This window comes from Girardinichthys multiradiatus, chromosome 9, assembly GCF_021462225.1.
Source record: "Girardinichthys multiradiatus isolate DD_20200921_A chromosome 9, DD_fGirMul_XY1, whole genome shotgun sequence".
NCBI lineage: Eukaryota > Metazoa > Chordata > Actinopteri > Cyprinodontiformes > Goodeidae > Girardinichthys > Girardinichthys multiradiatus.
This window is the reverse complement of record NC_061802.1, coordinates 34,160,289-34,178,891: the sequence shown is the minus strand read 5'-3', so window position 1 is coordinate 34,178,891 and position 18,603 is coordinate 34,160,289. Positions and strand designations below refer to the sequence as shown.

At 41.0% G+C, this 18,603-nt stretch overlaps 1 protein-coding gene across 4 annotated transcripts in view; it reads right to left on the bottom strand.

The window, feature by feature from the left end:
• pip5k1ca (phosphatidylinositol-4-phosphate 5-kinase, type I, gamma a) overlaps positions 1-18,603 on the bottom strand; it is a 63,315-nt gene that overhangs the window by 17,745 nt on the left and 26,967 nt on the right. For all 4 annotated transcript variants that reach the window (XM_047375737.1, XM_047375741.1, XM_047375739.1 and 1 more), the window contains exons 2-13: positions 15,989-16,020; positions 14,926-15,012; positions 14,689-14,819; positions 13,633-13,750; positions 10,955-11,107; positions 6,355-6,654; positions 4,911-5,119; positions 3,440-3,523; positions 3,173-3,221; positions 2,337-2,421; positions 1,733-1,894; positions 1,134-1,275 (exon numbers count right to left, since the gene is read on the bottom strand). In XM_047375737.1, the coding sequence (XP_047231693.1) occupies positions 1,134-1,275; positions 1,733-1,894; positions 2,337-2,421; positions 3,173-3,221; positions 3,440-3,523; positions 4,911-5,119; positions 6,355-6,654; positions 10,955-11,107; positions 13,633-13,750; positions 14,689-14,819; positions 14,926-15,012; positions 15,989-16,020 (1,552 nt within the window). The remainder of the gene's footprint in view (positions 1-1,133; positions 1,276-1,732; positions 1,895-2,336; positions 2,422-3,172; positions 3,222-3,439; positions 3,524-4,910; positions 5,120-6,354; positions 6,655-10,954; positions 11,108-13,632; positions 13,751-14,688; positions 14,820-14,925; positions 15,013-15,988; positions 16,021-18,603) is intronic.

Here is an 18,603-nt window from a genome sequence, read left to right as displayed (position 1 = left end):
CATGAGGATTGTAACATAGAGCTCAGGGCTGTGTGTGTGGAAACCCAAACATCTGTGAGTTGTAGGACATGCCCCTTTTGGTTCATTAAACCCTGTTGCATAATCTGAAGGCGCACAAGTCCGATGATCACGGTGGATGGAGATGTTTGATCTGAAAGGACGATGTGAGACATGATCGGGAGTTCATGGTTGCAGAGCTATGATCTAAAAAGGGGGTTATGTTCGTGAACACTGACCTTAACTGACCACTCTTGGGGTGTTCATCAGGGTTCCATGTTTAATCCATTTGTAGATATGTTACTGTGGTTTGCTGGGGCCCCAAAGCCTCAGAAAAGGCTTTGTAACCTTTTCCAAACTGATAGATGTCATTGACTTACCTTTCTCTTAATTTCTTTAGATCAGGGCACAATGTGCTCTTTTTTAGATCGTTTAGACTACTTCATGTAGTCATACAGGTTCTGTTAAAGTCATTTATTGTTTCTACAGATCAGCCACTAATCAGGCCCAACTGTGATTATTTAAACAGAACCAAAAAATGTGGTTAATCACAATTAATTCATTATATTAAAAAAACTTATTTCCCCAAATAAATAAAAAAGGCTTCTTGTATTTTCTCAGGTTACTTCGAGATACCTGTTTGATAATCAAAACACAACATAAGAGTTTAAGTGCTGTCATTAATGGCCTCAAATGACCTTTTGACACAAAAAAGAAAACAGCCTAGCAGGAAAATAAAATTATTTTCTAGATGCTGTACCTCATACATGCTAAATTAATGACATGGAAAAGTGATCTATATCCAAATTAGATTAAAATAGATTATATTTACACGTTCCAGTAGATGCATCTATTGGTAGTTAGGTTTTCTGATGTTTATGCAGTCTGTAACTTTAATATCTTCATGTTTAACCCAAATAATATTAGCGAATTTATTGATCACCGCTGGATGGAAGCAGATAGCTGAGTTGAGAAGCAGTGAAAAATACCTGCCTATAATCTTCTGCTATAAAATGATTTAAAAACTGCATCTACCAGCATATCTGTGGCCAAAAATGTATTTGATCTAGAATCACTTCTGATTGTACTTTCCCTGACTAGAAGGTAGGTGCTGGTAGGTGTGTACTAAAGTGTACCTGTAGCGTGGATGCTCTGTCGTATCAGACGGAGATCTTTCGGGGATGGACAAAGATGTTGTGGAAGAAAGAGTGGTGGCAATCGACGCTGTGGTTGCCTCCTCAAACGATGGGGGAGTACATGGAAGAAGGTCCTGTCGACCTGGCGGGAAAAGCACAAAGCTTACTATTTGTCTTGCAGGGAGCTGACTCCTGTTTCTTCTCCTGTGATGTACTGTGTTAAAAAACTTCTGCTCTCCAAAAACACAACTAAAAAGTGTTTAGCTAAGAACACTGAAGAGGCAGAAGTTATTAAGGAGAGAGAAAAATAATTTGCTTTTTTATTGCTATTTCACTTAACAAAGATCTACAGGTCCTGACCTGACAAGGCATTCATCATAACCTTACGTTCCACATCTGCAGAAATCACATCTACAGGGAAACGGGGTCAGCATGGAGAGAAAATATAACTAAGCTATAATTAAAGCTAAGCTTTTTTTAGGAGAATATTTGCCTTTGGGTGTAGTTACAAAAACAAAAGGACATGCTAACTGAGATTTGCACACTTTTAGCACTCCCGAATGCTTTCATGAATATGCTAGACTGAGTACAATATCTACCTTCATCCTCCAACGTAGGGAAGCTGTGGGCTCCTCTCAGGTCGTAGATATTCTCGTCTCTATCAGAGGTCAGCTGGCTGGCGGACCATGCAGCACCAGGACCAGCACATTTAGGCACCGTCAATGACACGCGACCCTTCTTGGATGGAGAGGACTTCAGAGCTAAGGCACGATGCGCACAAAAACGTAATTAAAATAAAATAAAATGATAGATGTGTGATATGAGATTGGCTGCAAGCAAAAACCGAAATAGGCACTGAGGAAAAACTTTTAAAGATCTTTACATGAAAACAAAGAAATCAAATTAAATTATTAACCAAATGATCAAAAAACCTCACAAAAATAAAGGGTGAGGTCACACACATCTCAGAAAAACATCCTCACTACAATGTGTGATAAAATCCAAAAACAAATGATAAAGTGACATTTTCCCCTTGCACAACATTAAGCAGCACCTCTCAAAGCTTTTAGCTCCTGCATCCAATGTTCATATTAAGGCTGAAAAACAGTACAAAGTGTCTGACATCTGTGTCTTTTTTTGGCTCTTCCCGCACAGCTCTGTCTGACTATTTAACGGGGTGTCTGGGTGTTAAAGTGAACTCACACGAGCTCTTCTTGAATACTGTGCTGCTCATGAACTTGAAGAACCTATCGGCATAGAAACCTGGTCGGTGGACTGACACAGTGTCCTGAGGGAGAAACAGAGAGATTTATAAGACAAAGGATGCATGAATAAAATGATCAAGCAGGTTCTTAAAGCAGGAATAAACTGTCTGTTTGTCCTTTTGGGGTCCCATTTCAGCAATTCTTTTCTCTGGGTCAAGCTGCTCTCCCGAGCATCACATACAAATGTCTGCCGAAGACACTCAGAGACACCGTCAGACGAGGCAACAGACACTCCGCATCATTATTTATGTATCAGCCCAGAGGGATAACACTGCCAACAGACTGACAGATGACACTTGGTATTTGGTTTAGAGTAACAGATCACAGAAGGAGACTGAAGGAGACTGAGGAAGTGAAGGGAGATAGTTACCAAGTTTCTGCTTAAGCATGACTTCTACACAGCATGAGTAACATCTTTTCACACATTCATCAGCTGTGTGTAATATGAAGAAAGTTTGGAATATTCGTCCTAGTCAGTGACGCAGAGCAGGCTGTTTACTCTCCTACACATATATTGTGAATAAGCGTGGCTTAGACTGGAACACAGAGTAGGGGGAAGACTGGCGAGTCCAATTTATCTTGAGCGTAAGCTTGGGATGATGTACAGCCTACATCCCAGAGGGGATGGAGGGATGGTTCAGAGGTGAGGGATGACAAGCTGACCCCTTGCTCCCTGTTTCCTGATAAGAGTGCAGAAAGCACCTCAGGTACAGAATGTGTTTCCAGGTTTGTGTATCTGAGCCCTGCGTGTCTGTGAAGAACTCTTAAACTCACCCCATCATGAACCAAAGCCTTCCACGTGTGCTCCAGTTTCTTTATTAGCCTGCAGAGTCAAAGAGCAGTAGAGTTTAAATGATGTTAAGCAGGTCTCACATGAGACATTCACAAGCAAATACTGAATAAACACTGAGCCTGCAGGCTGAATGCTGTGAATGTGTGGTCTAAAGGGACTGAGCCTGAGAGGAAACACAGTGTGCAGCAGCAGGAAGGTAAACAACATGATTTGACTATTTTTCATTGCTTGATTTTAAAGACGATCACCTGTAGGATTGTAGGATATCGATGATTCCAATGTACAGAAGAAGTCTTTCCCCTTTTCCATTAACTGCTGGAATGCCACCCATCCTGGAATTAGACAGGAAGTAAAACCGAAATGAAACATCTGTCATGAAATGCATGTAAACAGCACTGGTACAATTAATGCACGGCCAATATTTCCTGCACAATATGCTGAGCAGTGCAGATAATGGCAGGCAGGTTTCAATAAGGAGCACGGAGATTTGTTTGAGACGATTAATTAAAAGTTGAATGAAAATATGAGTTAATCCGACAGTTTTGTTTTAAGATAAGTTTCTGCTAATTAATGTTATTCCTAAACTCTGATTAAACATCTAATAAATTTAAATGCTCTAAATAATGGACTTTTAACAGCATAGTTCTACATCTAATTGGTTTGTCATTCAAAGTTTTAACAACACAATTCTATGATCCCATTTCCACACAGCCATTTACTGCTTCCTGATACCCAGCTCTACTTTATCTTCTACATTGGCAGAAAAGTAAATTCAACTCTGTTTTTCTCCTTTCTGTTAACAGATTTAAAGATTTTCTCTCTTGAACGTTTCTGATTTTTAAACCTATGATCATCTAATACACGTTAACCATGACTGAGCACTGACATGACCATACTGATATGACCATCTCAAGCTGGTCTGAGGGATTACTTTATGAGGAGGAATCTTCTGTGGTTGACCAATCTAAAGCTTTTCATATATATAGAAATCTGTGTTGCAACAGTTTTATGTAATGTCTGTGTTTAAGTACAGCAAAAGGTTGATGGCAAGACAAGAAATGTTTTTGTTTTTTTTCAGAAATACAGTAATCCTAAAATTGATTGATCTTCCAAGTAAAATCGTAAAAATATAACATTTTTATTAGGGTAGCAGAGCTTCACACTGAACAATTTACTGGAGCTCTGTAAGAGTAAATGTTGGAGCTTTCTTTACCTCCCTTACCAACCTACTAACTGTGAGTAGGCAGGACATGACAACATCGATCCTCATCTAGCCTTGTTTTTTATAGTTTGAGATGTTTTAAAATGTTAAATTATTGCTCTGACTGTAGATATGAAGTTTAGATGAGTTGCAATTTTCTCGCATCCATCCCCCGACTTCTTGTCTTTCCCCTTTTGAAGAGGGGTATATCACTCCCAGTGCCTGAGATTATATTAAAATTTTTTTATTTTTTTCTGAGATTATACTACCTCAATAAAAGGTTCATTATATTGTCAAAAAATTGACAATATAAGTAAATAAAACCACAAAAATATATTTATCAAATATTATTATTGTATGTTGAAAAAGATTCAATGGGACAAGAGTTGACAGAACATAATAAAAATAATAATAAATGTTCACATGCCAGCTGATGGCTGAGACTGTCTTCTTTCAAAGAACAAGCAGTCACACTTATCATTCTGCCAGTGGCCCCCTGCCCCCCGCGTTAAACTCACGCATCGTCTGTGTCTATTGCCCCTCGGCAGGCAGCTCCCCCCTGGATGGACTCCATGGCGGTGGAGTAGAGGGCCTTCTGCTGGGCCACGGGCCTCTTCTCGTCGCTGCCGCTCTGAGATCCCTCCATCTGCCTCTCCCTGTCCGCTTGGTCCATGTTGTGGACCCCAAGCAGCAGGCTGTAGTCCATAATCTTAAAGCTTTCCAGTACCTGAACAGAACAGTACAGAACAAACACAGATAACATCTAAGTCTGTAGTGGTTGACAGATATGTGAAACATTAATCTGAATAAAGGAATAATGACACAGCATAATGACACTTCAGCAGCATAAATATATTAATAAACTTAGGGACATGGGCACAATTGATGGTATTGCTGGTAAAGATCTGTAAAAACCTTAATATAAACCATTGCAGCAGCTTAGACTCTCACTGAGTTATTTAGAAAAATCAACCCAATAAATAAATACAATTTGAGAAAATGCATTAAGTGAAGAAAAAAACATTCCATGTAGAAATTATTGCTTTTAACAAAAATTATAGGAGGCACAATCTGTTTAAGACCATTGTACCTAAACCATGTTTTTAAATGTACACTATAAACACAGTTTCAAGAAGGTTTAATTAGTACAAAAACACTCTCTGTTTTCCTAAATATGGCAAAACACACTGTGTCTCCCATTTCTTGGAGACAAAGGCCCCTAAAATGGATTTATCATATCTTTCCACCATTTTGGTGAGCAGGACGGTAAGGAAGGTAAAAAGATTTCCAAAACTCCAAAAGAGAGAAATCTTGGGGTCATCAAGTCTCCATAACAACCTACATGCCAATAGGTTATTAGGCAGCCACGCCAGGAGGAGCATTTCCTGTCTTACCATCACAAATGTATAGATGTACATAGGGTAGACTGGAAAACTGTGCGAAGGATTAACAGCCACCGGTGGCTTCGTTTCAAACAATTATTTCTTAACATGCGATTTGTTCCCTATTGAATACATGTATCCAAATTAAAGGATTGATTTTTTTTTTAAAAGGCTCTGGTTGTGCTATAGCAATAAAAGATGATTTTTACACACATCGTTACCAGTGGTCCTATTTAATGTGTCTGCGTCTGTACATGAAAACCCAGTTTGCAGACTTTTCCAAACACAGAGCCAGCAAATGCAGACCTGAGGTGGTGATTTACAAGACAACAGCAGGGCTGTTGCCCAGGCAAACACTCTTGCTCATAAAAGGCTCTAATTTAAAGAGTATGATCAGGGCAATGCCAAAACCAGTCCTAAATAACGTCTTCTACCTCTGTCTGCTTATTGATAAAAAAATTTCCTTTTTCTACAGAAGACTTTCTGGACTGTTTATGTTGTTCTTGTGTATCTTGAAAAACAAGCAACATTAATCTGTTTTGGTGAGGCTCTCTGGAAACAAAACAACCATCTTTCTCACCAGACAGTCTCTCTGTAGAGTTTTAACCATCGCATTGTAGGTGTCCTGGTCCAGCATCAGTCCATCCGGCATGTCCTGCATAAAGTCCAAGTCTTTGAACGTGGGTCTGGCCTTCTCCCTCTCCTTCTTGGACGCTCGCCTCTTGTAGGTGGAACCCTTCAGGTCGTATTTGAGGTGCATGCGGACCACGCGGGGCAGCACATTGTTCATGACAACCACACGGATATTCTTCCCGCCCGATTGGACGCAGTAGAGGCCAAAAAACTTGGGCAGCAGAGTACGAGGGTTCTGATTCAAGTTCTGGAGGAGAGAAGGTCGGACAAGGGGGGAAAACAACGGTTTACACTTTGTTTAAGTGGACCAATGATGAGGAAGTGCTTGTTACCAGGAAGAAACAGATTAAAAAAATTTAATTAGTTTAGCTTCTTTCTAAGTGGCAAAATATGTCCCTGCATGGCAGTATTACAAGCCAACACCCCACCCCACCAAAAAATACAAGTTATTACTAAACCAATGTAGCAACAGCATCTTTTTGTTGACAATGCAACAATATAGGAACAACACAACCCTTTATTATGTTCTGCTTTCTTGAGTATATTCACTTATTTATAGCAACTGATTTTATGTAGAGTTGTTTCCCATTTTTATGCCAATATTCCATATTTTTCCAGAAAATCTCATGGCCAGGGATCTCATGACTGTTAGAACATGGATTAAAATATTAATGGAAAAGTTCAATATAGTTTATGGCAGGTGTTTCTACAGCTGTCAGGTTTTAATTATGGAAACTGTAAAAACAGCAGAGGGGAAGGAAGGAAGGAAGGGATCAAGGAAGGACGAAATCAAGGAATCAAGAAAGGAATCACAGAATCAATGAAGTAATCAAGAAATCTAGGAAGGAAGGACTCAGGCAATCAAGAAAGGAATATATTCAAATCCAATTCCATCCTCCAGACTGCAAAGAAACCTTTCTTATGACTTGAGACAACATCACTAACAGGAATGGAAAAAAATAAAATAAGAATTCAGAGTATTCAGTATGGAACAATTTTTTCAGATCAGTTTTAGGTTGACCAAATAGTTAAATAGTTTGCCTTAAAATTTGAAAAAGCAACTTTAGATTTATTTTCCCGTCTTTTCACATGATTCAGCTGTTTCTTCCACCGCAGAGCTCTCATCTCCTGTCTCCAATCTGTGCTAAATATTTCAGCATTCAATCCAGACAAATGAGGTTAGTCGGACTGGGCCCTCAGAGAAAAACCTCCTTTGACCTTGGGGGCTGGGCCAGGTCTATCCCATTAGAGAAATGAGAGCTGAAAAAGAAAGCGAGAGTGCAGGTCCATTAAGAGGTGATGCACAGCCTTTAGGAGCAGAGAAGGAGAAAGAAACAAGGAGCCAAGAGAAGAATGATGCTAAATGACCTTCATCTCATGGTAGGAAGCGGCATCACAACAAAGGAGGGGTGAGAACACACAGATAGAAAGAGCGTCCTGCGCCCTCAGCAACACACGACCCTTCTGTCAATGTTAGGAGGGCAGAGTGGTGACAAGCCAACAGCAGAGACACGTGAGGAGGAGGAGAGAGAGAAGGGGAATGGAGAACCAATTTGAGCAGCAAAAACAGAAATAATGTGACAAAGTATGAAGACAAAGCAGAACACATAGACAGTTATAGCAGGAGAGAGTGGTATGACTTTTAACCATGAGCGAGGATGGAGAGACGAGGCATGTAAAATGAACACAGAGAAGTGGCAGCAGGGAGTCGGTTACATCACTGTCATCAACAGCCTACCCAGAGCCAAGCTCCTTAGCCAGTCAGCTGTGGAAAAAATTTCGAGATGCACCAATGACTGTGTGTTCCAGATCAGCTCCTTTTTTATGAGAACAGCAGTTTGCAGTTTTTACTCTGAGACGTTTTTCCTGAAAGGCTGCTGCGAGCATGTAAAACAGTTGTTCTGAGTTGGGCTGCTCTCGCCTCCAGCTGCAGTCCTTTAATGCGTGTGTGATTGCATGTGGACTCATTAATCCCCCTCCCTACAACCTATTAGACCTGTGAAAGTGCTTCAGAGCATGACCAGCATCATGGAAAGGTCACAGTAAACGTGCTGAGTGTTAACATCTCTCCAAAAGAAAAAAAATGCTGATGGATTCTGTTATTAATGTGAAAATTATTAATTTTGACAGATTTCAACTACATTTACAATTAACTACTAATACGTTTGGTAGATTTTGGTAGATTTAGAAGTGTGAAAATAATTGACGACATGACATTTTAAATAAAATTTAAACAAAAATGGGTAAAATAAATTTGGTAAAACTGAAACAGCTTTTTCCTTGTGTTTATTGTCTTTTGAGGAAGGGTTGTCTCATTTTACAATCGGAAGCAATCTTCTTGGGAAAATAATAATTTTTAACCTAAACCTGCATGAATAAGTTTGAGCTTAACATTATCTGTTGGGTCCTTTATCTGCCTTCCTTCAATCTGAGCCTGCTCTTAGTGTTTGCAGCTCATTCTGCAGATCAAACACGACCGGTTTCACCATTTGATGCAGGAAAATGTTCTGCATGGGACGATTTTTGGTAACAAGACTTTAAAAGGTAAAGGTTTCAAAAATGTTCAAAAGTTGTCCTTCAGACTGTTCCTTTGATAAAAGGTTATTGGAATGAGTTGTCAGAGAAATTGACCTGAATTTTCTCCAACTGTAGAGAGAATGAAATGACCCAGTGCTGCCGCTCATCAAACCTTGTTGCTGCACACTGCCAGTCAGCTGGCAGAAAGAATACTACTTGACTGCTCCCTCACTTAAAGGATGGAATGCTCTGGTCACAAACAACACAGAATTATGGTGTGAAATGAAGAAGCGCCATACATCACTGTCGTCAAGGTTACTGTCAGGGATCGGGGTTTTTTGGGTCTGTGTGGTGTCTCTTTCTCCTCCTCTGGAGCGATAGGTTCAGCAGAAGGTTAAAAGTAGCTGGCTGCCAGTTATTCATTGGCTGAGTGTCCAATTTAGCAGTATCTCTTGTCATGGAAAAACTCCTTTGAATGTTCTTTCTAAAGGTTTTGCCTCTTGCTAATTTTTGCTCCTTGCTCTTTATTACCTACTGGAGGATCACTTGGAGACTCTATCTTTGAAGGCTTTCAGTGCATCTGCTTCAGACTCATAAAAAAAAAAACAAAAAAACACGGATCTCTGTTCCCACAGCCGGCTTCTCTCTGGCTTCCCAAAGAAACGTGTACGCCCTCCAACGAACATCCACTCAGAACCAAGCACACCACTCTGACCAGCACTGGGATCCCTTTCTCAACCCCTCCTGGCTCGCTCCCTCCCAAAACAATCAGTAAGATCCTACCGATTACCCACTACTTTCCATTCAACAATCATTTCCTCGCTCACCAACTCTCTTCTCCCTCTTACTGGTTCGAACCTTCCCCGGAACCCATCCTGGACCAAGAACACACTGCAACCCGTTCATTAATAAACCATTTAGTGATCTGTGTTGCCTCCTGAAATTTTCTGCATGTGGGTAAAAAGACTGACTAGCGCTATGATAGTTACTCTTTTAAAACTATAGTTGGCTAGCTGCAAGCAGTGAATCGTTCAGCTGCAGGGTGGCGACCTAAGCAGACAGCCCATACCTCCAGGATTACTCAATAAAGATCAGAAAGATAAAAAGCTTAAATGTTTTGTGCAATGACCAAGTTGTCTTGAAAACTATTACTGGACTCTGTGGGTGTTTATGCTAACTTGTTGCTTAGGTCTAAAAATCAAAATCATAACAAAGAGGCGTCTGTGTAAAATGGGGAAAAAGTGCCAATCAAGAAGCCTTTTGCAATATCACCTACACACATACTAGCACTACTAGAAACTGCAAAATCCTGCAGAGCCAGTCAAACTATAGCTCCACAAAATATTTGGGGTGCTAAAACACCACACAAGGGTAAAATCATTCCATCCTTGGTCTTTGCCTGAAGCTGTCAGCACATGAATAAACGCAAGGCTGAGAGTCCATGAAGCTGAGAAGCTTAAGGTGCTGCATGGACATACATGGAGCTGTTTCATACAAAACCAGCCTGCAGACTGCAGAAAGGCTGGGCTACTCTTGGTCAAAAAGTCATGCTCTGTTAGGCTGGAGTACAGAACAGAACATCCGGCTAGTGCAAAACACCAGCCAATCTCTTATGAAACCGACTGGCCACGGGCCTTCGTTGGAGATAAAAGCTGTTAATGTGTGTTTTGCATGAAAAGGACGCCATGCTTACCGCAGGGATTTCCAGGATCTTGCATAAAACTTAGATCTACACTGCAGCATCAGGAGGGGTCAGCAGTTAGATGAAAGCACAAATGCTGCACCTTTAAATTGGCACTGATTAGGAAACTTTTGCCTTAACAACTGTGGAAAGAGAGGTTTAGAGCTATATTTGCTCAGATCACCAAACCAGAGCTACTATTTAAGACCATGAAAGTGTTTCATTAATATAGAAGAAGCCACCATCTCACAAGGTTCCTTTAACAACAGAATTCTGATATTTACCCTCACGTATGTGCTATTCAGCCTACTCAGAGCCGCTCCCACACATTCGTCTGGACGTTTCTTACCATGTAGTATCCAGGCAGCAGCTTTTGTAAGAACTCAGCCTCCTTGTGCATCACGGTTTTGATGATGAATTCATCGTCCTTCGTGAGGTAGAAGACTGACCCACTCGCTCCGGGATTGGACAGCTCGATCAGCGGCTCGTTACAGAGGGAGTACTTCAGGGAGACGCAGAGACAGAAACAGACCACACTATGAGGCTTTACACATTAAAGATATAAGTGTTCATATTCCGGGAAATAGGCATTATTAAAACATTTTCTCAGTGTCTTATTAGCAGTTTGACCACTTAATTCTATATTACATACTTTTCCTTATTCAATTTTCTCTTTTTATGTAAATTGTTGGACTGGATGGATGGATGGATGGATGGATGGAAGGACGGATGGACGGATGGATGGATGGATGGGCAATATTTATAAATGCTTTTCAGGTTTATTTCTAATCTGTAAACACAACTGTCTAATCCTGGTGTAAGTAGCTCAATCTTCATTTCTAAACAAAATCTTGAATAAATGAACTTGTAATGATAATAAATAAATATCAATGCATCCTGAAACTTTTAAGGAAATTCACCATAAAAGCAGCTAAAAGTCAAACTGGAATCTCTTTTTATTCCTCTTTAGAAGAAAAACTTTAGATAACTTCCGGTTCTTTTGTTTTTCAAGTGCCTTTCGTTTACTTCAATCATTTGATCATGAATGCTTTATATGCTGCAGTAGGGGGAAGCAAAAAAAGAATAAATAAATAATCATAAATTATTATGGGAATCTGTTCAGCTATTAGTCAAGGTTTTAACAAACTGACCAATCAAGAACATATTTGAGACTTTTCCAGAAAATAAGAAACCCTGTTGCAATCAAGCTCGAGTCCAGTCTGTAGGATCTGTGCTGTTAGGCTATAATGAATGATAGACACCAACAAAACGCATCAGCTGCCTGTCAACACAAGCTAAAAATCACCCAGGGCATCAAGTGGGAAAAGGTCAAAGTTCTCAATCAAGAGTCAGCAAAACATTGAATGTAGGTATGATGTTTTTATAATTAGGGACTGAATAATAATATATAATATGTAATAAAGAGTCAGGTAATGAACATGAAGACATTTTGCTAAGTGACTGAATTTTATGAAGACTCTATTAATATGGACAACACAAATATATGTGAAGACTCCATTAAGAAAGAGAAACCAAACAGTTTTTGATGCAGAATCAAATGCTTTAAGTGAAAATTAGTAGAAATTGAGAAGCATAATTGGTCATTTTGAACATGACCTACATAACCATAGCTTTAAACTGAAAATGTCAGAATATATTATCTCCTTTATTCCCACATCTTTATGCCAAAGCTTAAGCCTTATTCTACATGACCTATGGGCTGTACCTGCAGGGTCGCAGACCTCCATTCCTGTTGGCATTTCAGAAACATAGTTTGGCAGACCTTTGCTGTTGTTCCAATGAAATATTTTTTTAATAACACATCTGCTTTAACACTTCTGTTGTGCATTTAAGCTTTACCTCCTTATTTTCAATCATCTACTTTTTGGTATATCTCTTTTTTTTAAACATAAAATTTTCATGACGAGAACAGAACTTGACCTCATACTGTCAATAGGCAGACTTACTACTACTCAGCCTGACAGCCTCAGAGCACAAAGCTTGTCCATGAATCTTTCAGAGACAGTAATAATGTGCACGCCAACATCCTGTTCTGGTGTGCTCAAAATAATGTGTGTGCCAAAGGGTTGTCAGTTTTTAAATGAGAATGTCTGCCCCGAATCCTCACTATGGATAACTTCTCAAAAGGCAAACTAATTAGATGTGCTGAGGTGCAGAAATACTCCAATAATGTCAGGTGGACCATCTTTAGAACAGATGAAGTGCTACTGAAAACTAAATAATTAAATAAAACATGAATTAATTGCACTTACATAAAATGCCTGGTTCCTTCCTAATGTTTTACACAACTAATTTTAAGGAAAGTACCCAAATAAAAAAAACCATGGAACAATATTAGAAAATACACATGAGAAATTAATTAGGTAAATTTACTGATGCCTAATTTATTACTTATAATAGTAGTGCTCCAGTTGCAATATAAAAAGGGAGCCCTGCAGAGGAGAGTGAGAGGAGCTGTCCAGGATCTGTTTCAGAGCCGAACCAGAGTTCTGAACTTTGACTTGCTGCCATCAGGCCTACAGTACCACAACATCCGAAGTAGAACCATCAGACTGCTACACAGCATTCTGCCAAAAGCTGATAAAAATGTTAAACTGTTGTAAAAATTACACTCTACATAGGACTGTGCTGCATTTATTAGGTTTGCGTCTATTTTTATAATTTAATAATTTTTCACACCAACCTGTAGAAGATCTTATAGAAATGCTGCCTTGTTTTGTCGCATGTTCTTAGTGATGCAGTTAAATTGCAATATTTGTGCAAGCAAAAAAACCATCAGACTCTGGACAGGATGGTGAATCATGCAGCATCTTGGATTTGCATGTTGATGGAAAGAGACAATGGGCAAACCTTCCCCTTCTGTCTGTAGCCATTATTTTCTGCTTTCTCTAATACTGAAACTCCATCTCAATACATTTATTTCCTTGACTAAGCATGACAAAGTGCATATTTACTGAAACAAGAACTACGACAACAACATTGGGGAACCAAAGCAGCGGATCTTACCAGGTAATCATCCGGCCTGATGCCGAACAGTTCTCTGAAGTAGCGGAAGGCCACAGGAGCATATGTCTTAAAGCGGAAGTCTGGGAAATGATGGGCTGGAGTGAGGTTGCTCCCTTCACTAGAGAGCAAAACATAAATAAAAGTAAAAGTTATTAAAAAGCATTACAAACAACACAGATGTATCTCACAGGGTAAACAAAAATGGGGTTGGTGAATGCTTTGGGCTAGATTTATACATTTTTATACTGCTTAATTGGGCAATTTTTGATGTAACACGCAAATAACATGTAAATTGTAAATAACATGCAAACCTAGGCAACTACAAAAAGATATTAAAAAAAATAACCTTAAAAATGACATCAAGCATCTGGAAGAAATGTCTAGTTTGAATTCAGCGACTCTTTAGAGCTTTGTTACGTTTAGTAGTAGATCCTGCTTTATATTTATAATCTGTTGTCTCATGTGCACTTCCTGTCTTTCCTTAAACACCGGTCCCTGAGTTTCTTTGTTATCTCTGGACTTGTATGTGTTTGGTCAGGCTCTGTTTATTTATGGTTTTCTTTTATCCTAGTGTGTCAGTGTATTTGATTTTGTTTTGTTGTTTTCCTTGACCTTTCTCATTTGCCCCTGGATTTATGCTTTAAAGCTTCAGGTAATCAGTCCAACTGGTTCCTTGCTTAAGCCATCACTTTCCCAGTATATAAACCTCTAGCTTCTTTCAATTATGCTCCAGGATAAGCTGTCTGTTCCTTCACCTGATTTGACGTCTCACTCCCAGAGTCATACCTTACCGGTTTGTTTCCTGTTAGTTTATCTTTTCCGTCTAAGTTACCTTTTTTCGTTTTTAATAAAGTACTAGGTCAATGATCCTTATTACCTCCTGCTTGAGTTGGGGTCCCACACCACAACTAATCATAATGCTGTCACAGTTATTCTACTGCATTCTGTCTTTATGAATGTAAAACATCCTCATAAACATCTAAGTGATGTCAAAACTGAAAAGTTCAGTTTAAAGAAATTCAGCTGTGTATCACTTTGCAGGTGTAAAGTATTGACCTGGGGAAAAAGATGCTTTCCACCACGTAGAAATCCTGCATCAGCACATCTCTCTCTGGCTTGGAGCTCAGGTTGCCGACTGTGTAACCGATTCCCAACTGGATGGCACCTTTTAAGGCTGATGATGTGGTCTGCAATTGGTGAGGGGCAGAGGAAAAGATAAATAATTGAAAAGCAAATTAAAATGCATAAATTCTTTTCAAGATATTACAGTCATCTCTTAATATTTTACTGCACCTTCTTGTAAGTGGTTTCTCCTGATGCATCGACTCCTCTGTGGCCAATCTTCTTTCCTTGACCAGGCTGGCTTGAAGATGAGGGCATCTGAAAACATGGACAGGCCCACATATGTATTACATTGATATTTGCACCTGTTCAAACACCTATGAAGGGGAATGCCAATGTGTTTTTTAAGGGATGATGGTCACGTCAGGTGTTTAGGTGTGCTACAACAGACAGGAGTCTGTGTGCAGGATGAATTTAGATCCTCAGGCAGAAATTATGGTGAGGGCCAAACTAACCACAGCTCAGAAGACGGCTTGCAGAAGAGCAAGGATTTCCTTAAACAAAATAACTATAACTTAGCACAATATTAAACATTTTACACTTTAGACCTTCATGACTGCACACAAATTAAAAGCTGAATTCACTGAGGTCAAGTCAGAGACACTTACAGGTTGGATTTTTCAACTCGAGTTTTGAGTGTCTCAAGTCTTTATAGCAAAAGTAAGGTCAAGTCTTCAAATATTTAGGGTGCAAGTCCAAGTCATGTCGTGAGTCTTCAGATTGTGAGTCTAAGTCAACTCTCAATTCTTTCTTTGTGCTATGTAAGCACAACCTGAGTCAAAATCTCAGACTTAGTCCACATCTCTGCTTCAGGTATTATGAAATAAAGACATTTTACCACTTTAATCAATCAGAACCAAACTGTGCAAAGCAGATTTCTTTCATTTAGAGGACGAATTGGATGTATTAATTAGCATTAAGGTAATAATATCTCTGTAAGAAAACTCATTTCAGCTTTAGGATTGAGTTGGCATTTAAAAAAAATTTAACTCTCAGAAGAGTCAATTAAGACAAATTGCGATGTTCTTTGAATGTTTTGCTTTAATGAACTGCACAGCGTGGGCATTGCCAGAGGCAATGAAAATGCTTGTAAAAACTTAAAATGTCTGACATTAGTCTGCACTATGGTGGAAAGAAGTTATATTTATGATACATATGGAACTAAAAAGACCAATATGGTATATTACAGGCTATAATGTAAAAATAATGCATAATGTAAAAGCTTTTATCTCACCTCTGTGATGAAGGCTTTCTTGGCAGCCCCATCTGCAGGAGAGAAAGGGGAGATGACTGTGTTAGCTCCTCTGTGATAAGGTGGTCCATCACTAGTGCTCTCCATGACAAAGTTGGATCCCACAGGGTGCAAGAATCCGCCTGACATTATGTAATAATGGTGTCAAACACAAGCCGGGGCCTGCCAGAGCAACTACAGCAAACAGAAACATCAGCTGCAAGGACACACAGTCCTCCTTTAAGCCGTGTGCATTATGTGTGACTTCATGCATTTGTCTTTGGTAGGTTGGTAGCATCATCATAGATCATACTGATTAATGTAAAATATCTCTAAGTTTCTCATTGACACAACTAACCAAGTGGCTGGAAAAAGTGCAGACACCTTTTTTCCAAGTTAGTCCTGTTGGTTTACAGACATATATAATATAATGCATGTTGCAGTTGCACAGTCCTCAAATCTGCTCTGTTATGATCATCTTTACTTTAATAACAGGATGTAAGCTGTAGGGAAAGGCAATCAGAGGACTGTTTTCGCTAGGAAGCCCTGAAATAGCTCCGTAATTATGGACACATAACACTCAGCATAAATATGGAGGGAAGGGTGAGGAAGACAGGAAAGAGAAAACGCAAAACGAGCAAATGAAAGATTGGAAGAAAGCTAATAGAGGGGATGTAAGAGGGCTTCAGACAAAGACAGAATTAATCAGCCTGTTCTGGCTTTATTTTATCTACATTGCCACAATGTTTCTTGACTGTAAAGGAAAGGATCATCAGTAAAATACTTTTAGCTCAAAATCAAGTTTCATGTAGTTCTCTCTCTTTAAGATGGCATAAAGGACACTTCCTAGAAGTCAGATTTGACGTGCGTCTGAACGGAAGTGTTTTATTCGAAAAAACTCCCTCCCTGGGCTGCCACCTTTCCGTGGTGGAGGGGTTTGAGTCTCCCAATGTTCCTAGGAGCTATGTTGTCAGGGGCTTATGCCACTGTTAGGGTCACCCCTAATTGAGGGATCTGACAAAGCATACATGGATACAGTGTTCCCTGGCCTAGACGTGGCTCATCGGGACACCACTCTGGAACCATGCTTGGAGGTGGGGCGCGCTGGCGAGCGCCTGGTGGCCGGGCTTTCACCCATGGAGCCCGAAGAGGAAACGTGGGTCCTCCTTCCGATGGGCTCACCACCCATGGGAGGGGCCATAGGGGTCGGGTGCATTGCCAGCTGGGCGGTGGCCGAAGGCGGGGACCCTGGCGGTCTGATCCTCGGCTGCAGAAGCTGGCTCTTGGGACATGGAATGTCACCTCTCTGGTGGGGAAGGTGCGAGGTAGAGAGGTTCCGGCTAAAAATAGTCAGGCTCACCTCAACGCACAGCTCTGGAACCAGTCTCTTTGAGAGGGGTTGGACACTCTTCCACTCTTGAATTGCCCCTGGTGAGAGCTGCCGAGCTTGGGTGGGCATACTTGTTGCCCCCCATCTTGGCGCCTGTACGTTGGGGTTCACCCCGGTGAATGAGAGGGTAGCCTCCCTCCGCCTATGGGTGGGGGGACAGGTTCTGACTGTTGTGCTTATGCACCAAACAGCAGTTCAGACTACCCACCCTTTTCAGAGTCCTTGGAGGGGTGTTTGACAGCGTGTTTTGTTATTGCACTTCTGTGCTCATCATGGATTTTCCATGTTCAAACACCATGTTCAAGCATAAGGGTGTCCACATGTGCTCCTGGCACCAGGACACCCTAGGCTGCAGTTCGATGATCGACTTTGTTGTCGTGTCATCTGATTTGCAGCTGCATGTCTTGGACACTCGGGTGAAGAGATGAGTGGAGCTTTCCACTGACCACTACCTGGTAGTGAGCTAGCTCCGATGGTGGGGGAGGATGCCGATCAGACCTGGCAGTCCCCAACAAATCTTGAGGGTCAGCTGGGAACAGCGGAGTCTCCCGTGAGGCGAAGCTTCAACTCCCATCTCTGGGAGAGCTTCAAACACGTTCCAGGGGACGTGGAAGACATTGAGTCCGAGTGGGCCATGATCCGCTCCTCCATTGCCGAGGCGGCTAACCGGAGCTGTGGTCGCAAGGTTGTTGGTGCCTGTCTCGGTGGCAACATTCGAACCCGCTGGTGGACACCAACGGTGAGGGATGCTGTCAGGCTGAAAAAGGAGTCCTATTGGGTCTTTTTGGCCTGTGGGACTCTGGAAGCAGCTGATGGGTACCGGCAGTCCAAGTGGGACATCTTCGGGTGGTTGCTGAGGCAAAAACTCGGGTGTTAGAGGAGTTCAGAGAGGCCATGGAAAATGACATGTGTATGGCTTCGAGGCGATTCTGGTCTGCCATCCGGTGTCTGGGGAAGAGGTACACCACCAACACTGTTTACAGTGGGGATGGTGTGCTGTTGACCTCAACTAGGGACACTGTGGGTCGGTGGGCAGAGTACTTCAAAGACCTCCTGAATCCCACCAGCATGTCTTCCACTGAGGAAGCGGAGTCTGGGGACCTTGGGGTGGGCTCTGTATGTTGTAGGGTTGTGTTGGTTAACGTGACTCTGCAGCATCGTGTGGACATCGGGGGCAGTTCCACTGGATTAGCAGACAGGGGTGGTGGTCCCCCCTGAAGAGCAGTGT